Source organism: Gordionus sp. m RMFG-2023, chromosome 2 (assembly GCF_954871325.1).
Source record: "Gordionus sp. m RMFG-2023 chromosome 2, tfGorSpeb1-WG-v2, whole genome shotgun sequence".
Taxonomy (NCBI): Eukaryota; Metazoa; Nematomorpha; class Gordioida; order Chordodea; family Parachordodidae; genus Gordionus; species Gordionus sp. m RMFG-2023.
The window spans coordinates 11,390,470-11,402,938 of record NC_088776.1 but is presented as its reverse complement, the minus strand read 5'-3'; the positions used below and the strand labels follow the sequence as shown (position 1 = coordinate 11,402,938).

At 26.7% G+C, this 12,469-nt stretch overlaps 2 protein-coding genes across 2 annotated transcripts; one reads left to right on the top strand and one right to left on the bottom strand.

Annotated features, from left to right (window-relative positions):
* The first annotated feature begins 1,160 nt into the window (after positions 1-1,160).
* LOC135924868 (myb-like protein D) lies at positions 1,161-8,956 on the top strand. The gene is made up of 9 exons (XM_065459994.1): positions 1,161-1,211; positions 1,253-1,367; positions 1,411-1,441; positions 1,484-1,610; positions 1,650-1,786; positions 5,517-5,545; positions 5,601-5,869; positions 8,086-8,252; positions 8,675-8,956. The coding sequence occupies exons 4-9, from the start codon at positions 1,530-1,532 to the stop codon at positions 8,847-8,849; spliced, it is 858 nt and encodes a 285-aa protein (XP_065316066.1). The 5' UTR covers positions 1,161-1,211; positions 1,253-1,367; positions 1,411-1,441; positions 1,484-1,529; the 3' UTR covers positions 8,850-8,956.
* A 106-nt stretch (positions 8,957-9,062) lies between these two features.
* Positions 9,063-10,083, bottom strand: LOC135923549 (uncharacterized). Its single transcript, XM_065458354.1, has one exon. It carries the CDS (start codon positions 10,077-10,079, stop codon positions 9,279-9,281), a length of 801 nt encoding a protein of 266 aa, XP_065314426.1. The 5' UTR covers positions 10,080-10,083; the 3' UTR covers positions 9,063-9,278.
* Between the last annotated feature and the right edge of the window lie 2,386 nt (positions 10,084-12,469).

Sequence of the window (12,469 nt, the reverse complement as noted above, 5' to 3'; positions counted from 1 at the left end):
TATTAAATAATATTTTACAGAAGTATATTTGGCTCTTTCTTATTTAAAAATTTAAAAGAAAACTCTAATAAATTTCGCTTATCCCCTTCAAAAAATTGAAAGCAACTGTTCCTACCTTCCCCACTCATGTAGACGCTGCCTAAACGGAACCTGTAAAACTGCATATAAACTGATTTGATATTTTATCTCTTAAATATATCTTAATAATCAACTATTTTCTAAAAAGTATCAGTAATTATATTTTCATATTCTTCTGGATTTAATTTGTCAGAAGAGAATCTTGAAAATATTTTAGTTGTATACTGCTCGATTTCATTTTTAGATAATGATAAAATTTATTAAATATTCATTTTTTAATACTTAATTCTAAAACGCTTTTATGTGGTCAGAACTGTGTTAAAAAGTTTTTACCGAGCCGATATTATTTTTTACAAACCGAACCTCAACCATAGTATAGTATGTTATTTTTATTTTAACCGAACTTATAACATTATTGGTTTATCCCTCAGTAATCATTTTACTAAAGTAAAACTTGATAAAAAAGTTGCGTCAAGATTCCCTGTTTGCAATTTGCGAGGAATATTTGTCAAGTATTTTGATTTAACATTTTATTTCAAAAATTGCAAAGTATTGACTCAATGGTCAATAAATAATAAAACAGAATTGTTTTCGTAATTTATTATTAAACATCTTAAACTTATTTAATATGATGATATTCGATTAGTAAATATAGAGATCGAAAACCAAAAAATATCAAATACAATATTTTACCAAATTAATATTCTGCAGCGCACAAATTATGATTCCACTTTAAATAATCTAAAATAAAATGCCATATTCCAAGAAAATTTGGGCTGAAAATTTTATTGCACTCTTTCCTGGCTGAAGATTAATTACGAAATTTTAATATAATAATATTATTTATCATTTATTAAGAAAAGATATTTTGTAATAATAATTAATTAATGTCGACAGTTAGTATATCAATCATCCAGACATTTACATTTTTAGACATTCTAATTATATTAATTGACATAATTCCAAATTTTCTGCCAAATTTAAAATTCAAGGAGATTATGAATAATTATTTTTCTAATCAAGATATTGAACAAAAAATTCAAAAATATAAAGATATATTCAAAAATAACTATATATTAAACATTAATGAAAATTATTTAACAAATTTAAAAGATAAAATCAATAAAAATGAGGTGTTCTTATTTGTAAAATATTATTAAATAGTTTATTATAGAAAGAAATTGTACGCATCCAAAATAATTATTATGACAAAGATATATTGGATAATGTTAAGTTACTTGAAAATTTAATAAAAACTAAAATACAAAGCAGAGAAAAGGAAGATGAATGTAAATTATTTATAATTTTTTATTACAAAAATTATTTATTAAGCTGTGTCAACATCCATTGATTCCAGCCTTAAGTATTTGATAAATAATAACCAAGTTAATTACATTATATATAGCTCATCAAAAATTACAGCAGCAAATGACGATCAACTAAATGTAACTATGATTCCATACAATTTACTTTCAATCAAAATTCCAAAATCACCCACACCTCCTATCAATTTAAAGGATAAATTATTTAAAGTTATTTAATCATAATTTATAATAATTATGTTTGTATAGTGGTCTTGTGCACAAAATCAGCAAAATAAGTTAGAGCATAAAAATTATAATCTTCCAAAGACACCGCCAATGCCTGAAACGGTTAAGAAGTATATGCTTTGTCGCTCTAGAAATGATTATACCACAACATTTGAGAAGTAATATAAATTTTAAAATAGATTGAGCATTTCTGTTTTATATAAAAAAAAACTCTTCATTTGGACTTTTAATTAATTTTATTTTATAAGTTTATATTTTTAATTTTATGATTTATCGATGGAAGATATGTTTTATCCATAAAAGGTATTTATTAAAATCAGAGACCTTCATGCCTGGCTAGTGTTGTTAAACGGCTTGTTTTGAGCCGATTTTTAAAATGGCTAACTCAATATTTTAGCCAGAAAAATATAGCCTAAGCCTTGAGATTTCGATAATATCTATATGGACCTTTGTTCCTTCTATGAGCAAAATCTTCAGGCTTGCGTAATATTTTTCAAGTGAAGTATTGAGTTAGTCGTTTTTAAAAATCGGCTCAAAACAAGCCGTTTAACAACACTATCTGGCATATAGGCCATATTCAATTTTTTTTTAAATATACTTGGGCCAGTCCTAAATTTTTTTTTAAACATCCAGGCCAGCCCTTAATTTTTTAAAAAAAATAACCTGGGCCAGCAGATAATTTTTAAAATTGATTTAAATTGCCACTATTAGCTATAAAAATAAAAAATCAGCCTGGTCTGAAAATTTAAAACCTGGGCCAGCCTAATTTTTTAAAAAAAAAATCTCAGTGGTTTCAAATGATACATACCCTTAATCCTAAAGGGTGGTAGATATTAGAGGTAGAGTGGCCGTGAAATTAGGTGTGACCCATTGTGTCACGGTGGGTCACAGTGTGAGTGTGAATAAATTTTAAATTCCAAGGTGTGATGGGCCTTCCCAAAATTTTCCCTGGGCGTGAACATAAATTTCCCGTGAATCACGGAAATTTTAATTTATTTAAATTGTTTTTTTATAAATATAAATTAGCAATTTTATAATTATATTATATATTTTCTTATTTAAGTTCTTTTTTAAAAAAGAATAATGAAAGCTAAAAATCTTCCGCATTTTATAAACAACATCCAGTATCATTTAGTTAGTTCTATTTTCTTTTTTTGTTTAGATGTTTTTTTTCTAGATGTTTTTTGTCGCGAGACTTTATGCTAAATTTTGCATAAACTTTTTACAGAAAAGTCAGTTATATTTTATTTATAAAGATCTTCAATCTTTAAATGCCACAGAAGGTGAAGGATTTTACAAGCTAGGCCAAGAGATAAATGTTGGTGTTACATATGGATAACAAAATATAAAAGTTGTGAACTGGAAAACTCTCATGAATACCATAGGTCCAAAAATATACCATGAAATAAAATTTAAGATTAAAAGCATGATCAATAATAATTACTTGTCTATAATCACTGATATTTGGATGGATGACTATAAAAATCTAAGTTTTTTAACAATTATAGGACATATTATCATTAAGGATTTTAAATTAAAAACATTTGTTTTGGACACAGTGGCAATGGATGAAAAAACGTCAAAATTAAAAGTGTAATCAATTAATTTTAGGAGAATATACAGAAGTAGAAAATACTTAAATAAATGTGTTGTGAGTGATAACAGAGCAAATCTTATAAGTGCATTCAAAGATGACGAAACGCTTGCATGTATATGCCATATACTAAATAATATTATGCATTATATTTTTGACAATTGTTTAACTGAAATAGCCATAATAAATGGTGTAAAAAAATAGTACAATATTTCAAACAATCTACAGCTAATAGCAAACTAAGCCACACCCTTAAACGAGTTGTAATAGCGAGTATAACTAGATGGAACTCTGTATATATCATGATACAGAGTTTCTTAAAATCATATTCTGAAATACAGGTGTACTTGTTTAGCAACAATAATTAAATAGATTAGCCACAATTGATATCAGCATCATACGCGAGTTAGATAAATTATTATCAATATTTAAAGAAGGCTTGGATAATCTGAGAGCATCTCGTCCCACAATAAATGAAGTTTGTCTATGGAAATAAAAATTAATAAAATTTTGTTAACCTTCTGAACGTGATACAATAACAATCAAAACCTTAAAATACAGAACAAGATTTCTTTTAAAAGATTATTATGCAGGAACTACATAAGTTAGGCTTAATTCTAGATTCGAATTTCAAAAGACTTAAGTTTTTAATAAAAGAAGAAAATGAAAAATGCGAAATGATATAAAATTAGATGATATGCATAAGTCAATGCCAACTATCATTTATAACTTTCCTAACTTATCCTAAACTCATAAAAAACCGTATATTCTAAATGGTCAATACCAACTATCACTTTCCTAATTCATCTTACACTCATAAAAGACCGTATATTCTAAATAAAAAATTTAGAGAATTTTTAGATGATTCTGATGAAAACATCAACATCACCGATGAAAGCTGTGAGGATGAACTTAAAAGATTCATATAAGATAAATAACAAGAAATATTTTGAAGTTTTGGAAGCAGGAATATTCATTCCCTTTTCTAAGATAATTATTAGTTCGGCTTCTAGAGGTTATTTTCTGTAGCCAATCTCTCATTAGAGGAAAGGCGTACACAATTGAAATAAAAAAAGATGGGCATTCTTCTTTTTCTAAATAAATTTAGAGTTATAGATTGTATTTATTTTTGTTATTAATATGGATTATGAAATTAGAGAAATAAATAGAATGAATTCAAAAAAGTGTGAAATTATAGCAATATTTTTGAAAAATTTAAAAACACCGTGAATTTTCTGGCGTGACGGGCGTTAATCAAAATATTGCTTGTCGTGAGCGGGCGGGTCGGGTCGAAAATTTTTTAGTGGTAAGCGTGAATAGGCGTGATTTTTTTTATTGCCACCGTGAGCGGGCGGGCCGTGAATAAAAAATTAGGCCCGCGCCCACCTCTAGTAGATAATTACTATCTCCAGTTCTCTGATTAAAATATTGTTATTTTTAATGATTTTATTAATTACAATCTTCAACATCTTCTATAAATTTAAACACTAATTTTTTTATAATGGCTCTCAATATAAATATTTTATAAATTTGGCTATAATTGGACCTGTGCTCAACAAAACTATTAGTGGTCAATGCTAGTTTAAAAATCTAATCAACAGCTAGTGGCACATTGCCTTTTAGCCACCATCAACATAGGTTACATAAATTGGACCAACATTAATTTTTCATGATATATATTTTTTTTAATAATTATAAATAAAATATACACTACTATCGTCATATTTTTAGACCTTTTATTGAAAGAAAACTAATTATAAATTCAAACTCAATTTTGTAAATATTTAATTTTAATATATAAAAATAATTTTATTTAAATTTGCCTGTCATATGGATGATCCCCTGGAATACGACATTAAATGTCGAATTAGAGCTAATATTTACCATTTTAAAATAAAATATAAGGCCGATATTTTCAAAAAAATTATCAAATTATAATCGTTCTTGGTTATTTTATAATTATATATTTTTTATTATATCCATAATTTACCTAATGATAAAAAAAAACTAATAAAAGGAACCAAAATTAAATTGTAAATGTTTAAATAATTGTATTATTTTAAAAGAAAAAATAGAGAGCTAAGATATTTTTTATTGTTTGTTTTACAACAAAAAAGGGATTTAAATATATTTTACAAGTCATAATTGCCCATATTTTAAATGAAATACAATACTAATCATTTGTGATTATAAACCAAAGCTTGGCCATGAAAAACAGAAAATTTCAAAGTGTCTCTTCTTTTGCCCATACCTTTTCCTCTATTTAACATTTATATATTTTTTTTTATAAATAGCTTGACTCAAGATTCATTGGACATATATGGTACAATTCTATATTATATTAGATTATTAACTAAATTGCAATCACTTTTATATAGATAATCAGACTAATTCTTACTTGTCAGATACTAAAAATTTTACTCAATTACAAAATGATATCGATTTCGTCACTTTTCAAAAAGAAAATGATTATGATAACCAGAAAAATATGCTAAGGGCTACAAATCCGAAAACTTTAGATTTTGACCAAAATGAAAGAAATCTCTTAGATATCAATCTTACAACCCATAATCCTGCGTGTTCAAAATTAACAAGTGCTCATATGCATTTCATGTCTACATCTTACCACTCAATATTATCACCAGAAGTACGTTAAAAATTCTGCCATATATGTATATTAATTTACAAATTATTAAATTATTCCAATAATTTAAAATGCTATGTAAGATGAACATTTTGCTTTTAAGTTATTAAATCATTTTGAAATATTTGATGGATTATTTACGAATTTATATGCTTTAATTAAGGAATCAATTTATATATAAAAACCACATTTTTTTAAAGGATCATGGATTATCTTAATTTTCTATTTTATTTTTGATATCATATTTGAAATAAAACTCCTAATTAACAAATATTATTAGAAGTGTATCGATAACATTGGGGGCCTATCCGATCCGATATTCCTGATATTAAATTGATCGGCCGATAACCGATCCGATATCATATCTAATTTTGTATTCTATAAAGATATGAATGGTTTTAATTTTTAATATACTATAAGTATGACATTTATAATCTAACTATACCATAACTTATATCATTTAAATATATTATAATGATCAGTTATAGTTTATATTCAAAAATTTGAAATAAATATTTTAAATAATATTAACATTAATATACCGAAGATTTCTTTTTAGAAATACCAAAATTTCCAATTTATCAGAGGTCAGTCTGCGGCGATGATAACTGTCAATATCACCAGCTTCACTAAAAGCAGATTTTGAAGAGATTATCGCGCACATTTATAAACAGAATGCGCAAAAAAATAACAATATGGAACAATGTTTATTAATGAATTATTGTTAATAAAAAAATAAACATAAAGATGGATTTCGATTTTATTTATAAAAATAAATGATTTTAGATATAACTTTTTAAAAATTTTTTATAACATTCTCCAAAAGCTTTATATTCGTTGAGTATGGATGGATTGATCATAGGATTAATAATGTTTGTATATGTCATGTAACATCAGGTATACAATTTTAAATACATAGGCACATTATGCCATTGACGTACCAATACAGTGGATTAGCATCTATGGTTGGGCAATAATTTACCGTACTGCCAGAGCCCATTTAATTGTAAAGGACTTACGATACCGCTGTAATACTGTTAGAATGGGGTAGATAGGGTGGGCATTTATCAAAATTGTTTAAATATTTTATTCAATATAATTAAAACAAAATATCAGAACAGTAAAATTTTTAACATTATTTTGAGAAACTTCTAAAAAAAATTGATCATTAAAAAAAAAACTTAATGAAAAAAATCGTAAAAAAATTAATGATTTTTAAGCATAAATTAATAATAATTAAAAAAATGCTTTTACAAAAAAACGATAAAAATTTTATCATAAAAATGATTGACATTTAATAAAAAAAATCATATAAGTTTCATTATTAAATATATTATTTGAAGATTTCCACTGAAGTATTATATATACTTTTTTTATTTACTTATATTTTTTAAATTTTTTGTATTCACTCATATAAATTTATTTGATATATTATGTATGTATTATGCCTATTCGAAATCTATTAATTACAAATACGAATAATAAATAATTTTATCCAAATACGAATAATCATTTATTCAATTCGTATAGCTTTAAAACCATTGTTAAAGGATTTATGGAAATCAGGCTTTTCCATTTTTTGTTCAAGGATTAGAATACAATAAGGTATAACAAAATTTTAAGTAGGATCCCCACTACCATATTTGTAGTTTCATATAAAGGCAATATGTTAGCTTTAATTTTTATAAAATCCTCCCATTCTTCATATATGTTAAGATTATATTACTCCCTACCCTAATTATAAATTTTAGTTTACCTGTGATATTTGTTTTTTTTGAAAAATCTTAATATTATTTATTACTTCATTGACTAATTTTGTTATAGCAGGCTTTAGCAATAAGCCTCTTCCAATCATTTGGTAGGTGCTATTTCATCTTATTTCACGATCTAATTTTGGTTTATAAAATCTAGGGGAGGCAGAAAGAAAATTTTTAATCTTCATTTATGGAAAAAAAACAAAAAGATCCAAATAATTATTAAGGATTAATTATTATAATATTTTATATTTTTTTAAGAAAATGTAAAAAGTTTTAAAACAAAATTGTGGGTATTTTTTTTTATCTTATAGAGGGTTGAATAATTTAGTATCGGAAATAATTATAAATATCAGCCGAATCTTTATATCGGTTCACATCTGGTTGAAAGTAATGTTTCTAAATAACATATTCTACATAACTATACAATAACTTATGAATTTTTATTTGCTTGGATAAATACAGAAAACGAAACCTTTGGAAACGATAAAGGGAAAAAGAAGATCTAAGTACAATAAATCCTCAAGTCAAAGTCGGATTGTGAATGATCAAAAATCGAATCCCTTGGATGGAAATGGCCATTCTAGTGGTTATAATAAAAATAACGATATAAACACGGATACTATTAAACGGTGATAATACAAAATTAATATTACAATGCTTTTCTCAGCGGTGTCGCTAGCTATTATCATTTAGACTTAATAAAAAAATATATTTAGTTCCTCGTGCCTCTTTAAACTAGAATATAATTTAGGGGTGGCCATTTTATTTTTTAAATTTAAATTTTTTTAACTAATTGTTTTTACATCTTAATCATCTCTAAGGGTGCATTTATAATAAGCATGATGCATCAGCTGATTGACTTTACTAATCAATTTTTTAAATATTATTAATTTTATCTTTAATTGAGATGGCTCCCATGTTTATTCAAAAGAATAATATTAAATTATTAAAACAAATATGTTCGGAAATTAATCTAAAAATTTAAATATTTGATGTTCATTTTTTTAACCTACATCTTATCATGTGCTTATATTTTTAATAACCGTATTAGAGATAAAGAAAATGTCTCTGATGTAAATGGTATCAATGGCAATCAATTATTTGGAGAGGTGATCTTTAGCCCCGGGTTGACAAAAGATTTTGCCGATTTGAAGAAAAGAAATTCTAAATCTGATTCATCAAAAAAAGGCGCGAAGAGGAGTAAAAGGTCTTCTAAAAAGTTTTAAGATTTGCACCAACTTTTAGTTGTTGTTTTGTCTAAAAATGAATGTTTAATTTGGTTATAATTAATCTTTTTTAAATATCACAAACTAAAATTTGTAAATAAATTTATATTTAATCTGATTTATATGTAGACACAGAATATCCCATACTTTATTATAAATAAATTATAAACGATTTGAGTTGATAAATTTATTTTATTCTTTTGTTATACTATTTGTCAATTCATTATATCGTCACCCAGTCCTATTTTTTCAAAATTTTTGAAGACACCAATTAATAATATAAAGCATTCTATGAATTTCTATATGGTGTATTATAAATTTAAAATCAACTTTAAACCCGCTCATCAAATTGGGATATATTTTTTTATAACCATACATCTCTATTATGAATGGAAATTCATATATCCGGGATAAATGTTTTCTTAGAAATCAGGACTTATAGTTCTTCTTTTTAATCGAATTTGAGGAAGCTTGATGAATTAGGAAATAAAATAGCAACACTCCGCTTAGAGGTCCTAACCAATAAACAAAAATATCTCTATAAAAGGTACTGCCATTGCATCCAACAGTGAGAGCTGACGCTAGTAATGGATTGAAATACATGCCAGTAAAAGGAGCCCCCACGCAAACCAAGCAAGTAGCGACTAGCGATTTGGAGACTAAATCAAGTAGGTCCCGATTCATCAAGTGCCAGGAATATTTATCCTTCAATCTTTCCGCGATATACATTGTGATGAGCAATGCAAGCATAGCCGAAAATTCGGCGAGGAATCCTAGATACGGCGTTACTTTTAAATCAGAGCTGCAAATGGCGTTTACGGTTATCAAGGCGCGAGCCAGCGCTGGATCGAATTTCTTCCTCACTTTTATTAAACTGAAGGTGACGATTTTTCTAGAAAAAATGGCTTGGGCATCGTGAATTCCGTAATAATAACCTATGTTAGCCAACCGCAAACACAGAAAAGTTAAAAATAAACCCAAGAATTGAGCCCCTAACAACCTTATTAGATATAACCAATTGTATTTGGCTGCTCGTGATTTGTCATCTTCCCCCGATTCCATTTTCTTTTTGAGATAATCCATAAACAAAAAACAGGGACATCCAAAACTTCGGTTATCGAATATTAGACAGATCGTCATGGTCCACAAGAAAAATAGAGCGAAGTGGCTAACGGACAATGGAATGTAGGATTTCGAATGGAAATATTCTAAGAGGATCTTAAGGGACATGGAACTAACAAAAGTTGATATTAATTCCGAAGAAAAGCTAAACATTTATGCTATGTCCAAATTTTTTTTAGGAATTTAAAAAATTTAAAAACTTTCGCTAATTTTAATTGAAAACATACATTAAATTTATGAAATTAACTAAAAAATTTTAGTATTATGTTTTTGGCATGTTTATACATTAAAGTTTCGAAAGTTTATTCATTTAATTTTTTGATAATTTGGACACAATCTTATAAAAAGTATAAATAATTATTTACTTGGCTTAACTTTTGAATATGCATGTCTGTTGCTTATCAATTTTAAAAAATTATAGAAAATATCTTGAGTGAGTTTATAAATTTTATTTATTGATTTGTTATCGGAAAATTAATTGTATTTTATTTTAAAAAAATTTTTATGAAAAAAAATAAATTTGCAATATGGTTTTGTTTACAATTATTTTTTTTATCTTGAAATCTTAAAATTATTTTTTCTTACGCTATTTCCAAAATATCAAAAAAATTATTCGCAAACTTTTGAAACTTTATCGAAAAAGAAGAAATAAGTTTTTTTTTATTATAAAAAAGAAAACATATCCAAAATATAAATTCGAATTCGGTTTAGATTGAAATTTGATATCAGAAAAGAAAATTATTTTTGCCTAAAATTGAGGGAGACCATATAAACCAATGTTAAATTTTCGATTCCACCCGGCCAACATATAATTTTATCAAGATTTTAAAACTTTTTGAGTTTTAAAAAGGAAACGCATTTAAATCATTAGAAATTATTTGGAATCACTTTTCAATTATTTTTTCTTTGAACGCATTTAAATCATTAATAATTGTTTAGCATCTCTTTTCGAGTCCCGATAGGAACTTTATCAAAATGGCTCAAAAGCATTATTATTTTTTCTTGAAAAATAATGGTGTGAGAGATATTTATTTGCACTGAAAAAGAATATTGTAATATAATTTTTTTTTTAAATTGAGCCTCTTTAGACTAAAGAAGGCTCTACAGGAGCAACGCAAATTTTGTAAGCCTAAGAACTTCAAGTCATCCTCAAGGTCCGCCCTTGTTCTATTTAGAAAATTAAGAATTTAAAGATTAATTGTGATTTTAACCTAAATGTTTGGGATTTTTATAACGCCATATTTTCAGGTCCTAAAAACGAAATAAATAAAGTTCTCGGCATTATTTTAGCTTTCAACAACTAAACTTATTATTAAATAATAAAAAAATGTAAAATTTATTCAAAAAAAATTACTCTCTCCCCACCCTAGACCTATTTACTCTATTAACCCAAAGATGATGGCTCAACTAGTATTCAATTCCTAGAAAGGAACCTCATAATCTATAAAAATAAAAATACTCAGATTCTTACCTTTACATCAGGCCTATTATATGGTTAATAGCTTCTTAAGCATTCCCAAAATTTTTTATTGCCTCAGATCACCAGAAGCTTACTATTTTTTAAAATTACGAAGTTATATAAACCATATTGGAGGATTTTTTTTAATCTAAGATTTTGTCAAAATTCGTGGTTACAAATTACCCTTCCCACGAAATCAGGAGGATAATCTACGATCTCCACTTAGCAATCGTATCATTCATATCTTCTATCAGTAACCGAGAATTCATTTTTAATATAATCAAATAAATTAAGGATTTGTTACTTAACGTTGTTTTCGGTTAGAAAATAAAGGAGGGACCATTGATGCCAGAACCAGTTCACAAAAGGATTGGAACAGCTATTGTTGCGATCCTTTCATTATTTACTTTCGAGCAACGAACGTCACAGCAGCTTACAAGCCACCGTTCATTGGTTAAAGTCAAGATCAGTTTGAATGGCTAAAGGCCTTATCCAGCCAAAAGAATAAGAAATTGATGCCAGAACCAGTTCACAAAAGGATTGGAACAGCTATTGTTGCGATCCTTTCATTATTTACTTTCGAGCAACGAACGTCACAGCAGCTTACAAGCCACCGTTCATTGGTTAAAGTCAAGATCAGTTTGAATGGCTAAAGGCCTATCCAGCCAAAAGAATAAGAATCCGAATTAAGAATAGGCAATTGCAAAATCTAGGGATTTAAATATTTCAGAGTTATTAACGCTCCCTTTTAAAAGTAGCTAGCTCCCGCTCCTACCTTCTCAAAAGGAGCTAGCTCCCGTTCCCGCTACTACATTTTTAAAAGGATCTAGCTCCCGCTCCAAGTAATGGAGTGCCACTCCATAACCGCTCCTTTGATTTTCATTATTTTTAGAAGGTATACGAAACAAAATCATTTTTTTTATCAAAAAGCTTTATTTTATTTTATTTATATTAAATGATCTATCAAAATATTTATAACCTGTTATTAGCTTTTAGAAGTAATAAATTTTCTAAATTAGAATCTAACAAACATCCACCC